Source organism: Microtus oregoni, unplaced genomic scaffold (assembly GCF_018167655.1).
Source record: "Microtus oregoni isolate MIOR12 unplaced genomic scaffold, Mior012 000020F_ref0000438, whole genome shotgun sequence".
Taxonomy (NCBI): domain Eukaryota; kingdom Metazoa; phylum Chordata; class Mammalia; order Rodentia; family Cricetidae; genus Microtus; species Microtus oregoni.
This window is the reverse complement of record NW_024543079.1, coordinates 9,310,780-9,323,808: the sequence shown is the minus strand read 5'-3', so window position 1 is coordinate 9,323,808 and position 13,029 is coordinate 9,310,780. Positions and strand designations below refer to the sequence as shown.

General features: G+C 46.6%; 1 protein-coding gene across 1 annotated transcript; it reads right to left on the bottom strand.

Annotated features, from left to right (window-relative positions):
- Nucleotides 1-332: 332 nt before the first annotated feature.
- LOC121460476 (60S ribosomal protein L36a-like) lies at nucleotides 333-718 on the bottom strand. Its single transcript, XM_041670907.1, has one exon. It carries the CDS (start codon nucleotides 705-707, stop codon nucleotides 387-389), a length of 321 nt encoding a protein of 106 aa, XP_041526841.1. The 5' UTR covers nucleotides 708-718; the 3' UTR covers nucleotides 333-386.
- Nucleotides 719-13,029: the final 12,311 nt, after the last annotated feature.

The following is a 13,029-nucleotide window of genomic DNA, read 5'->3' as shown; positions in this document are numbered from 1 at the left end:
ATGGATAAACTGTAGAGTATGTGGATTCTATTTCACTCTGTTATCCAAAAAGAGGCAGAAATGTAGGGAACGGACAGCACACACTATCGGAACTATAACTCCAGAGAAAATCTCACAACTCTGGGTTAGACACAGCCAAGCGGGAATGGCCGATGGGACAGCAAGAAGGCAAGGGCAGGTAAAGGCACTTGCTACCAAGCCTGAATCCCAAGCCCAGCCTCTGGAACCCGGATGGTGGAAGAAGGAAACCGACCCTCACAGGTTGTCCTCTGACCTCCGTACATGAGCCATGCTAACTTGAGTTGGATCTCATCAAAATTTACAACTTATACTTTTTTTTTTTGAGTGAAAGCTCATGATTTTATTGTCTTCATAACAAGGTCAGCTTAGAACTGGATCACTTGGCCCTTTCTCTTCTTATCACCACCCAGTTCAAAATGCTTGCATCTCTTAATAGCCAGCATCCTCTTAGATCTGCAGTTGGGCTCCACACATTCCAGTCTCAGCACAATCTTCTTTGTAGTTTTTGCCTTTTTGCGGAAAATAGGCTTAGTCTGCTCGCCACAGCCACTCTGTTTCCTGTCGTAACGCCGCTTTCCCTGGGCATACAAAGAATCTTTGCCCTTCTTGTACTGGGTCACTTTGTGGGGTTGGTGTTTGCCACATTTCTTGCAGAATGTACGGCGGGTCTTAGGAACGTTCACCATGTTGGCGGGTGCGATATTGGCACAGAAAGCACAACTTATACTTTTTGAGAGACACTTTAAGGAGAATGAAAAGACAAGTCAGGGGAAATGCTTTCAAATGGCATACACAACACAGACTTTATATTCCAAATGTGTAAAATCAATCCAGATTCTGTCCTAAACAAATAGTTCGAAGTTTTTAAATAGGTAAATTGTAAACAAACATTTGCCAAATAAGCACCTGAAAATTTTCTCTCTTATTACCAAAGAACATATCAAAACCACAATCAGAAACTATCATGGTCCTATCAGCATGACCAAAATTTAGTGGACTCCACATAAAATATTGCCAAACAAAAAGGGTGTCTTACATTTGCCCATGATTATGGTAAAAGTATAATATGGCAAAACTAAGCAGAAAAAAATAGCAAGTTTGGTTTTGTTTTTTGTTTTGGTTTTGAAACAGGGTCTTACCTTGTAATTCTGGCCGGCCTGGAACTCTCTACGTAGACCAGGGTGACCTCAAACTCACAGATCTGCCTGCCTCTGTCTCTTGAATGCTGGGATTAAAGGCATGCACCACCATGCCCAGCTTGGCAGGTTTTTAAAGGTTAAACATCCACCAACATATGACCCAGACATTCCACTCCTGTGAAGCTGCTCAGGCAAAATATGTGTGTGTGTTAGGCATATAACCAAAGAATGCTCCATCACACCACAAGGACACTTGCTTAATTATGTCCTTAGCAGCTTTATTTGTAATAGTCAGAACCTGGAAACAACCTAGATGCCCCTCAACGAAAGAATGAAGAAAGAAAATGTGGTACATTTACACAATGAAGTATTACTCAACTTTTAAAAACAATGACATTCAGGAAGTTTGAAGGCAAATGGATGGAACTAGAACAAAATCATCCTGAGTGAGGTAACCCTAATCCAGAAAGACAAGGTGGTATGAACTCATTAATAAGTGGATATTAACTATAAAGGAAAACCATGCTACAATTCACAGACCCAGAGAGGCTAGGTAGCAAGGAAGGTCCAAGGGGGAGAGGGATGAGATGAACAGAGGAGCATGTCCATGCCAAGCAGGGCTGGAAGGATGCTATGAAGCAGCCTGGATCAAGTCTCCTAGCTCACTGTGTCACCTCACATGCCCTCGCTTTGCAGTGATAGAAGAGGAATCTGTGGTAGCCTGAGGATCAGATGGAGATGCAAATAGGGATCTGGAAGCCTTACTTAGGGTCATAAGGAAACTTCCAGAACTGATAAAAATCATTCATTATCTTCAGTGTGCTGAGGGCCTCCCAGACATATCTAAATGTTTTTCAATCGTACCTCAATAAAGCTGTAAAAACTCGATAGTGCTCAGATGTGGCAGATGGGGGGGTTACCAGGAGTGACCCCTGGCTGTTGGCTGAAGACACTGATGGAGAGAGGTGCCCTATCCTGGCATAAGATGAGACTGCTGTGGGAAAGTGGGAACAGCTGGGAACAGAGTGTTCATGTGGTAAGTTGGTTATCTCTGTAGATGGATGGAGAAGACAGTGTGCATGTGTTTACAACTAAAATGAGAACGTGCGGTTTGAGAAGGGATTGAGGAGACCCAAGCAAGCAGAGTGAGCAGAGAGGAGGATGGGATAGGAAATGAGCATAGTCTGGGGTGGAAATCTTCAGTGGGCAGGTGACCAGAGGAAGAAGACCTCTAAGACAGATGCAAGGGTAGGTAGACAGAGTACGGCAGAAGTCGCTCCGGGCACACAGGGGCGGAGTGGGGCAAGTGAGAGAAGGCGCCCAGGAGGCCTCCTTGAAACCCATTGGGTTTCATGAGCCCAGAGCAAGGTGTGCCCAGGCCTGAAAAGGATGATGTCCCCAGGACATAAAGAAGATGGGGACAGGCTGCTCCTGGCACACACACCTCCTCACTGTGTGCTTGCTGCTCCAATGGAGAGCTGAGTCATTACCCCTTACTGGGCCTAGAGGAAACTGAGACACACTAAGTTAAGGGACTTCTACCAGGGCAAAGAGCTTTGCTCTAGTCCCTGTCTAAGGAGACTCATGCTCTTCTTAGGGTCCTGGAATAAGGTACTTGGGGGCCAGACTTGACCCCAGGGTGTCTGTGTACAGAGCTTTTGAAGCAGTTAGCATGAAAGAGGGAGTGCAGCTAATTGCCTGTACAAATTAACTCTAATGTGCTCAGCATCGACATACTTATCTTTCTTTAATTACATTAATCAATTAATGAAGAAGATGGCTCCCTCTTATTATAATTCCCAAGGCCCATATGTTCTTGGAACTCCAGCTGGAGCTTGGCTCTCCTCTCTGCCCTTGGCTGAGAAGATCAGGGGACAGGATGGACATCTTTAGAATAAATTGCCCCCCAAATTTTCTGCACCCTGAAATTGAGGTCCAAGAGGGAAAAGGTGAGGAAATGAAGGTAACTGGTGGGCGGTCAATTGCTGCCTATTCAACACCCCTTCCCACCCCGTTCATCATTACTGGACCCACTAGTATTAGCCTGGGCAGATGGACTTTCTCTGCGCTACCCATGCATGCTACAGTCCATGACAGGGCTACACAGTCTGGAGATGGAGTGATTGTCTTACATGCATTAGACCCTGGGTTCCAGCCTCAACAAAAAGAAGAGAATCTGTGACATACCTGTGTCCTTTCCTCACCCAGAAAGGCCGGCTCTTATCCATTAGTGTCTAAGTCAGGCCAGGAGGTCCCAGCCACATCCTGACTGGGAGCCTTCTGAAGGCCTTCCCTATTATAGGGACTCCTGTTGAGGAGTAATTGAGGAAAATATCCACCTTTGGCTAGCCACACCTTTAATCCCAGCACCTAGGAGGCAGAGACAGGCAGATCTCTGTGAGGTTGAGGCCAGTCTGGTCTGCATAGGGAGTTTCTGGTCAAATAAGGTTACATAGAGAGACCGGGACAGAAAAAATAAGTTGCTCACATTTAAAGTATAAAATTTGATATTTATGTGTGTGTCAACTAAATATCCTTGTTCTCAACCTTTGCTGCCATTGCCAGGGTTGATGTAGACAAACAGCCTCTGCCCATCGCCCCAATGCACACCCTTTTAGTTAGGAAGAGAAGCCATGGGCATAAATACCTCTTGCTGGTGTGTGGGTATGGGCGTGCTCACCTGTGTGTGTGAGTGTGAAGGCCACAACATCAGGCATTGCTCTGTGTCTTGAGTAACCTGAAGCTCCAGTGAGCCCCCAGGCTCTGCCTGGCTCTAAGCTAGCTTTTAGCATGCCCCCGTGTGCCTATACATCATTTCATGGACTGAGTGCTTCAAATAAGCAGCTTCCCCTCCTATTTTAACTGCCAATCAACCTCACAGCCAAGCAAGCCTCCAGCATCACCGGGGAAGGACTTCTGAGGTCCCAGGTCCACTGACTCAACTCTGGGAAGGGGCCCTGCCTCCTGGCGTCTGAGGAGCCACCTAAGAGAGTCCAGTAATTTCTCAGACTGAGGGCGATGGCTTGAGGAATTGTGTTAACTGAGCCTCGGAATCCTCTGGGTTTCTAGTCTTAATCACTTCTGTTATCTTTTCATAAAAAAGACAATTAACTTCCATTTGTCAAGCCATCCCATGTGGCAGGCACCGTGCTAAACACACTGTATTTTGCTGAACGCTTGCACCAACCCAACCAACACTCGGCTGTCTGTTTTACAGAGAACTAAACTAGAGTTGGAGAGGCTGCAGAATTTTGTCTACATGTTAAGTGGGAAATCCAGGGAAATGGGGCTCACAATTTCATCGTGACCCCATGTTCTCCAACGTTCTCCAAACAGTACCATAGGCACTGTCACGCCTATATGGACATGTTATTCCTTGTTATTCCCAGGTATAATTGCTCCACTCAGGCTAACCTGTTTGAAAACTTTGACAGCTTGGTTTGGGGGAGATTGTGGAAACATCATGAGGTAAAACATTGCTGGAGGAGATTGATCACTCAAGGGTGGCCCTAGAGGAGCAGATCCTGGCCTCTCTTCCTGCCCAAACTCTCTGCTTTCTGATCAGAACCACACAAGAAGCAGCTGCCACAGGATTCCACAGACACGAGCATAGCTAACCCAGCTGCCAAGCCTTCCCTACCGCGATGGGCTGTTCCCTCTGAACTGTGAGCCAAAGCAAGTCTTTCTTCCTTGAGCTGTCAGGAATCCTGTCATGGGAGTGAGGAAAGTGAGCAGGAAACATCCAGCATATTCTTCCCCTTTGATCACACGCCTTCCCTCTCACCTCAACCCTGTCCACGTGGATACCTTGTTCTTAACTAGCTCTTTGTTTCAGTTTCCTGTGTGCTTGAAGGCATCAACCACCCTCACAGACATCATAGGTTTTCATTTTATGAAAATTGCATAATTCTTTTCGCGTCTCAAAATGCAAAGATAGAACACAAAAGTTTCCTCTCAGAATGAAGTTTAGATGGAAATAGAACTTCAGAGGGACAGAATTAGGTCCTTTCTGCTCAAGAGAGTTCAAATCTAACTAAAAAATGTGACTTCAAGCCGGGCAGTGGTGGTGCACGCCTTTAATCCCAGCACTTGGGAGGCAGAGGCAGGCGGATCTCTGTGAGTTCGAGACCAGCCTGGTCTACAAGAGCTAGTTCCAGGACAGGCTCCAAAACCACAGAGAAACCCTGTCTCGAAAAAGCAAAAAAAAAAAAAAAAAAAAAAAAAAAAAAAAAAAAAATGTGACTTCAAGCCTCACTACCTCTGGAAGACCATTACTCTCTCCCAAATGCAATTGTTGTTGGTGGTGGTGGTGGTGGTGGTGGTGGTGGTGGTGGTGTGTGTGTGTGTGCAGTTCTGTTTATCTTTTGTGCCTCAAAAAACTAGTATTTTATTTAGGAAGTTTATTAAATAAGTTACATAAGTTAAAGAACATATAATTTCTCACAGTTGAATTGTAGCAAATGCACATTTCTAAGGTTTTTAATTCTTCCTTATATCTGACATGTTTTAATCAGACCATCCCCTCTGCCAGCTGAGATGCTCATGCTGAGTCCCCTGGAAATGTGTTGGGTCCAAAGTTTTTCAAAGAAAAGATGACAAACAGCCAGTGTCTTTAGCAGAAACAATGTTCAAACCACACACAGAGAGCTAAGAGTGACCAAACATGGTTTGTCCCAGACTGTTTCCTGTTAAGGAGCTGGGTCCCGAATCCCAGGAAATAGTCTGTACCATGTGTGGCTCACATAGATGAGCTCTATTTTCTTCAGCCAGCCATGGCCTGAATCCAGGGCTCCCATAGATCAGAACACCATGGCCAAAACCAAGGTCAAACAGAAGAAATGACCCTTCACTCAGTCTGCTGTAACAGTATTACAAAATCACAACCAGTGTCATGGACAGAACATGAGTCTTCCTCCCAGTTCTGGAGGCTGGAGGTCAGGGATCAGCATGCTCAGGTCTGGCAAAGACCATCTTGTCACATGGTACAGAACTCTGGTCTCTTCTTCATCACTGTTATAAGGAGATGAATCTTATTCGTTAATACCCAGTCACAACCCAAAGGCTTTATTCCCTATAATCTCTCATTGCGAACGCAGTCTTCAATGTGTGAATTTACAAGCACATCAACATTCCATCCAGAGCAGGCTACCTGGTGACAACAGAGAAACTAGCCTGCATGAGGGCCATGACCCTTCTATAGCCCACCCTCCCCATCCCCAGAAGATTCTGGAGCAGGAATGCTACTCTTAGGCAGCCGTGTCTTCCTCAGAATCCAGGCAGATGCAAAAGGCAGCTGAATACTGAAATTCCCGATTTGACCTTGGCTCTCCTGAGGAAAGTGGGAAGTACTCAGGAAGAGCCCCAACCAGCCCCACATCCTGGGCCAACAAGCTGACAGGACCAATGAGGCGCCTGATCTCCTTGGTCCCCTTGAGCGCAGAGGCTTGAGAACAGGGCAAGGGGCTGACAAGACCATCTCTGATGACAGGCACTCCATGCAATCTAGACCAGGTGTAAGTGCCCAGTGGTACTAGCTGTTCCCAGACAGCCACTGCCTGCTGGGACCCATGCCCACATTCAGACTGGCTCATGGGCCTACCTTTCTGCCGTCCCCATGGCATACCCTCCCTCCTCCATTGCTCTAGGGCCTTGGCCAAGCAGCTCCCTCTGAGCATTGGTTTTCTCACTTACCAAGTAATACAAATAATAGCCGTGACCTCAGAGAACCCCTGAGGACTGGAGAGACGGTCCAGCAGGGAAAGGCATTTGCCATCAAGCCTGAAGACCTGAGTTTGATCCCCAGGATCTTCACAATAGAGAGAGCCTACTCCCAAAAGTTAGCCCCTGACCTCCATTTACACACACATACACACACACACACACACACACACACACACACACACACACACCACAGTGCTGACATTGTCCTGGCACCCAGAAAAAAAAAACAGAAAGAAAGAGAGGCTGGGGACAAAGAGGTAGAAAAAAGCCCTATGTCCTCCCTCCATCATCTCAAAACAGGAGACCCAAACTGCAAAACCTGTCTGGTTTGTTGTTGTTGTTGTTGTTGTTGTTGTTGTTGTTTGCTTGCTTGCTTTTTGTTTCTCCAAAGTGATACAGACCATTGTTTGGGAACAGGAGCAGAGACTCATAAAATGTTTTGATTTCCTTCAAAATCCAGAAGAAATGACCCTTGAAAGTAGGCAAAAAATGTACTTTTTTTTTTTCTCATCAGAAACAAATGAAACGTTTAGAGCCCCTGGAAGTCTGTTCTCAGAGGCATCTCCTAAAGACAATAGTTAGTGTCCCATGCCATGAATGTCCTAAGGCAGCCCTGACCCTGGAAGACCACCCCTACTGTCCCTATCAGACATAGGCCACTTTCACCTCTACCTGGCCAGTGGCAGGACACCACACACACACACACAAACACACACACAAACACACACATACATACACACACACACACACACACACACACACAGGCTCAATGGCCTGTTTTCTCAAGTCCTGCACAGAGCAGTCAGGGCAATCTGTCATCACAAATCTAAACAGGGTTTCTCAGGAGAGCTCCCAGCATGGGTGCACAGACCTGGGGGGGGGGGGGGGGGGCTCTGTCACATTCCCCTCTACTCATTGTGCCTTCTCCCAACCCACCCTCCAAACCCTGCTTCTCCTAAGAGAAACAGATGGGAAATGAGGCACACATCTACATACCCATCACACTGGCATCTCCGGTGAATGTTCCATCCAGATCCTCCTCCAACAACCATGTAGAGCGGTAATCCCACAGCGTTCATAGGACACAGCCAATATGAGAACCTCCTCTGGCTCACCGCAACCCCAGAATCTTTCCATTACAAGTGCCTCCGGAAGCCCTCTGATGCTGCCCAGCCCTTCCTCTTCTGACATGCTGCTAGTGTAGAAGTGGCAGAGGACCCCAGACCCTAGAAGTGTTGAACTTTGGGCCTTCACCAGCAACATCCCCAATAAGTGGTCAAATTCAGAAACATGGTCCAGGGACAAAAAATAAATAATAAATAACTGGTTTGGCCTTTGTTTGTGACTACACACACCCTCTCTGTACCTCAGTTTCCCCATCTGCTAAGTTCCCGTTTGAGCTAAGGTCTCAAACGATTCTCCCAAGTGGCTATCAAGCCTTCTCTACCAGTTAGGATGTAATTGCCAACGCAGTGGGAGAGCGCCACCTACTGGCTTCCAAGCCCTCCTGCAGAACTGCACCACGAAGGATCACAGAACCAACCTTCAAAGACAGGGATACTTTCTGTCTCGCAAAACCACAGCCACCTCCTTCTTCTTGGGGGCTGAAGAGGACTCCCTCCAAACCGGCCAAACAGCTTCACCCGTAACATCTCCTTCCCCAAAGCCCCCAGGAAAACCGTGAGCCCCATGGCATCTTGCCCCTACGCCTTGCCCATCATCAGGGCAGTCTCCCTGGTGCTGGGCCGAAGGCTGGAAGGGGGGAACAATGATCCCTATTGTGACTAAATTTTCCCCTGAAGATCTCATTCAAGATGTTAGAGTGAGCGATCATAAAAGGAATTAATAGTTGATTCGCTGTATAATTTCCTAGTTCAATATACTTTAGTGCAGAGACTAAATGAGCCGTCCCGGCCGTTCGGTGGGGCCAGATAGCGACTTTATCGCTGGGATCTCAGGCTGAGGAATAAAAGCAATTCTTCTGAAGTAATTGCGTCTAATTAAAAGAAACATTTAAAAAGTGTAACCAAAAGGAATTCATTTCAAATGGAAAATTAATGCTGAAAAATAGCCCTGAGCTCTCTTGTCGCAGCTAATAGCCAGGCAGCCGCAGAATAATTAAACTGTTTTTGAAATGTCGATGCCATCCTCCTCCGGAGAAGATGGGCACCGCTGAGCATGCTGTGGGCATCAGCAAAGGGGGTGGCTTCCCGAGCAGTGGCCAGTCGGGGGACTCAGGGTCAGCAGCTAGCTTCCAGGCAAGATGAGAAAGGGGACAGATCCTAGGGACCAGGCTGGAAGGGATGGGTGTCGTGGCCCTTAACAAGGGACAGCCACTCCCTGGGGACCCGAGTGTCTCACCAAATACCCCAAACAACCCTGCATGTCTCGTTAATTATAATTATGTTGTCAAAATTCAAAGGCGGATACCAAAGGACAAGACACAGAGCCCCAAATCACAGCAAATCTCAGCCGATTCTATATTCAGCGTAAGCCTGCCTGGTTCTGCTCCCCATGTCAATGCCATGACTCCAGCGTTAGAGGTCAGGAACAGGGCTGCATTCTTTCAAACCTTGCAGTTTCTGGTCCTGTCTAGCAAAAGGATAGCCTGATCCCATTGTTGTGGCTTTGAAACCACTTCCCTGCTCCATTCCCAACTATTCCAACTTCATTGGTCTAAAGCAGCGGTTCTCAACCTGTGGGATGCAACCCCTTTGCCAACCTTCTATCTCCAAAAATATTTACATTATGATCCATAACAGTTGCAAAAACTACAGTGATGAAGTAGCAATAATTTTATGATGGGGGGGTCACCACAACATGAGGAGCTGTATTAAAGGGTCGCAGAATTAGAAGGGTTGAAAATCAATGGGACAGAGAAAGCCTGGGCAGTGCCAAGTGACTGACTCCATGCACCAGGGCTGAGAAGTATGGATCAAATTCCTACACATCCCACACTCACGAGCTCCACTGAAGTCTCCCTGCCTACCTCCTTGTAATGAAATCAGAGGGCAAATCCTCTCTTATGAGGCCTCAGTTAGGGCCAAACGGTCAAAGAGGGACTAATGCGGAGCCAGCGCCTACTCAATTAGGGCAGCAGCAGACTTCAGAAGCCAGGACAACTGTCTAGTCAGCCTGGCTTCTCTAAAGCTTAGGAAAGGCTATGACAGAGGAAGAAAATTAAGCCTCGGTAATCTAAAGGTGAAAACCATCTTCCCAAAGAAGTTTTTCTTTATCCTGAATTCAGAAAGGGGAAGTCACTGTCTTCCAAAGCAAACTGGAATTGCTGAATAGACATCAAAAACAGCCACTTTTCTTTTTCAAGTACCTAGTAACTCAAAGTAGGCTAGGAGTTGCCTGTGATCCATGATTAAGGGACTTGCTTTAAGGAAGTTGAATAATTTATAATTTGTAAATTGTTTATATGCTGAAGGATATTGCTAAAGACCTCTGGAATGTTCCCCCCAAAAGTCTGCGCCCTAAGTGAATTTAAGCATGCCCCAAACCTATTTCACACCAGTACCGCTGTAGGAAAAGCTTTCTTTATACATATGCAAAGACTCCTAGCCTCCCTCCGTTCTGAATTGCAAATCCATACCATTTCCAAAGATCATCACCCAGGCACCATCTGCTTTGCTGTGGCTAACCACTAACAAGGCAGCCATGGTCGCTAAGAAGAAAACTACCTCCCTAAGAACCTGGCTCCCAGTGACTCCAGCGGCTCAGCCAAGTGTGAGGGATTTCTTCAACACTCTTGGGGGAGGGCTGCTGCTAACTACTATTTTCTTGCCTGGGAACTTTCTTTGTCCACAGAATGTATTTTGTCCACCAAGTGCCACTGCTCCAGTGAGTAAGAAGCGAGCACCCCAGCTCTCCAGCACTTTGAATCTACGTAGACTCACGCTGTCCTGGGACATTGCATCCAGTAGAAACTAAAACACCCCTCAATTAGTCCCCCTGCCCCATTTCTTCCCTCCCTTACCTCCACTGCCTTTGCCTCACAATAGAAGACCTGCATTTGAATCTAAGTCTGTACAGACAGGGTCATAGAGCCTTGAAGATCCACCTGAGCCTGGCCCTATGCATGATGCAAGGGTTTGAAGCTAAGCTACCTGCGCCTCCATGTGTTTTCCAGCTGTGTGACTTAAACACCACCAGCCTTGCTAAGCCTCTTTCTTCGACAATGAAATGGGAGCTGCTGCACAGGCTTCCTGAGAAGAGTGCTGACATCCTGCAGGTTAAGATCATGGCATGAAGCATTTATTCAACAAGTTCTAGTAAAAGACAACAGGCCATGAGTGTGGCAAAGGGTGAAAACCTGTTCCCCTTTGCCAGTTCTCCCAGGGAAATGGGATTTAAGCAGATCAGATGGCGATGGACTGACAACGGGGGGGAGGGGGAGGGCTGCCATAAACTTTCCAAGGTTCTGGCATACTGTCTAGTATAGTAACCACTAGCTACAGGTCCTATTTAAATGTATACTTCAGAGCTAGGCAAAGTCCACCCATACGTAGTTCAGAGACTCAGCTTGAGTCCAGGAGTTCAAAGCCAAGCTAGATAATATCACTTTAATGAGACATCATTTTAAAGATAAACTATAATAATAAAGTATCTAATGGATATATAGATGTTATAGTTTTATAAAAAAATAATTGCTGAAACATTGTGTGTGAAATGTGATACATTAATTTTACTCTCAAGTAAGTTTTATAGAAATGAGAACATCCAGGACTGCAGAAATGGCCTAATGGTTAAGAGCACTTAATGTTCCTGCAGAGGACCCAGATTCAATTCCCAGCACCCACATGGTGGTCCACAACCATCCATAACTTCAGTTCTAGGAGGGACCCTGATGCCCTCTTCCAACTGCTGCTGGCACCAAGAATGTATGTAGTGTACATACATATATGTAGGCAAAACATTCACACCCAAAAGATTAATAACTCTAATAAATAAAAAAGAACTGAGAAAAGTGAGGGCTGTGAACGCTTTAGGTGTGACTGTCATTCCTGTAATGATAGTGAGAATGGCAAGCAGCGTGAAGAGCCTGAACAGGGAAGTCAGGGAAATACTGTGTTTCCAGGTATTCAAAAGGCCAAATGAAACTGCAGTCATTCAAACCAACTACAACTGAACTGAGTTTCTCAAGCCCTCTGGCCACACTTCAAGGGCTGCAGCGTTAGCTCGTGGCTTCGCTCTAGTCAAAGTGGCTAGAGACTATTCCGGGCTGGCCTGCAGACTAATGCTGCCTGGGCTTCTGTGAGGTTGGGGCAGGGTGCCTTTCTCCTGCGCCTCCCTCCCTAAAGGGGTGAATGAAAGTGCTAGAGCAGCTCCTTGTCTGGGAAACTCTGAAGCCCAGCGATGCTGGCTGAGTCACGTCCAGATTAACTTTGCCCTGGGATCCTCTGAGATTCAACAGTTGCTAACCAGGACCCCAGGGCCAGCTGCACCCTTACCACTTTGTGTATCATCCTCCCCGGCTCGTGTGTGTGTGTGTGTGTGTGTGTGTGTGTGTGTGTGTCCGTTTGCCCATCCAAAAGCAATCACCAGGTGGGAGGTAGATGAGGATCAGGGGCTTGCTGGATATGTACAGATGTACAGACAGAAACAGAAGCTGGGACACAAATGACTGACCACAAAGCCTCTCTGAAAAGGCTCCTTCAGCCGGGCAGTGGTGGCGTATGGCAACACAGAGAAACCCTGTCTCAAAAAACATAAGAAAGAAAGAAAGAAAGAAAGAAAGAAAGAAAGAAAGAAAGGCTTAGCTGGGCTTCTCGAGCTCCTTGTCCTTAGCCACCATCAAGTGTCCTAGGGTGGGCCATCTCGAGTCTTACCCCATACCTTCCTTCCTCTGTTAGCTCATTCCCTCCCTTCCGCCACAGTCTGCTCAAATCATCCCAAACTGTCCCTTTATCATTGAGCCTCCCTAATTAAGCTAACATTATTAGAAGGTTGGGAGGGAAAAAAAAAAACTCCCAAATTCTCTTTGCGTTTCACTAGCTCTTTAATATGCGAGGCGACGAGAGAGATGAGCAGCCCCTAATTGCCAGTCCCTGGAGTAGCCGGTCAGAAAATGAATTGATGCATTTTTTTTTCCTTATGAACAAAGCATGTAGCACAAATTGCAGTGGCCGTCACCAGAGATTTA

What these genes read in the sequence shown, in the direction of transcription:
- LOC121460476 (XM_041670907.1), bottom strand. Translation starts at nt 707, where the DNA reads ATGGTGAACGTTCCTAAGACCCGCCGTACATTCTGCAAGAAATGTGGC.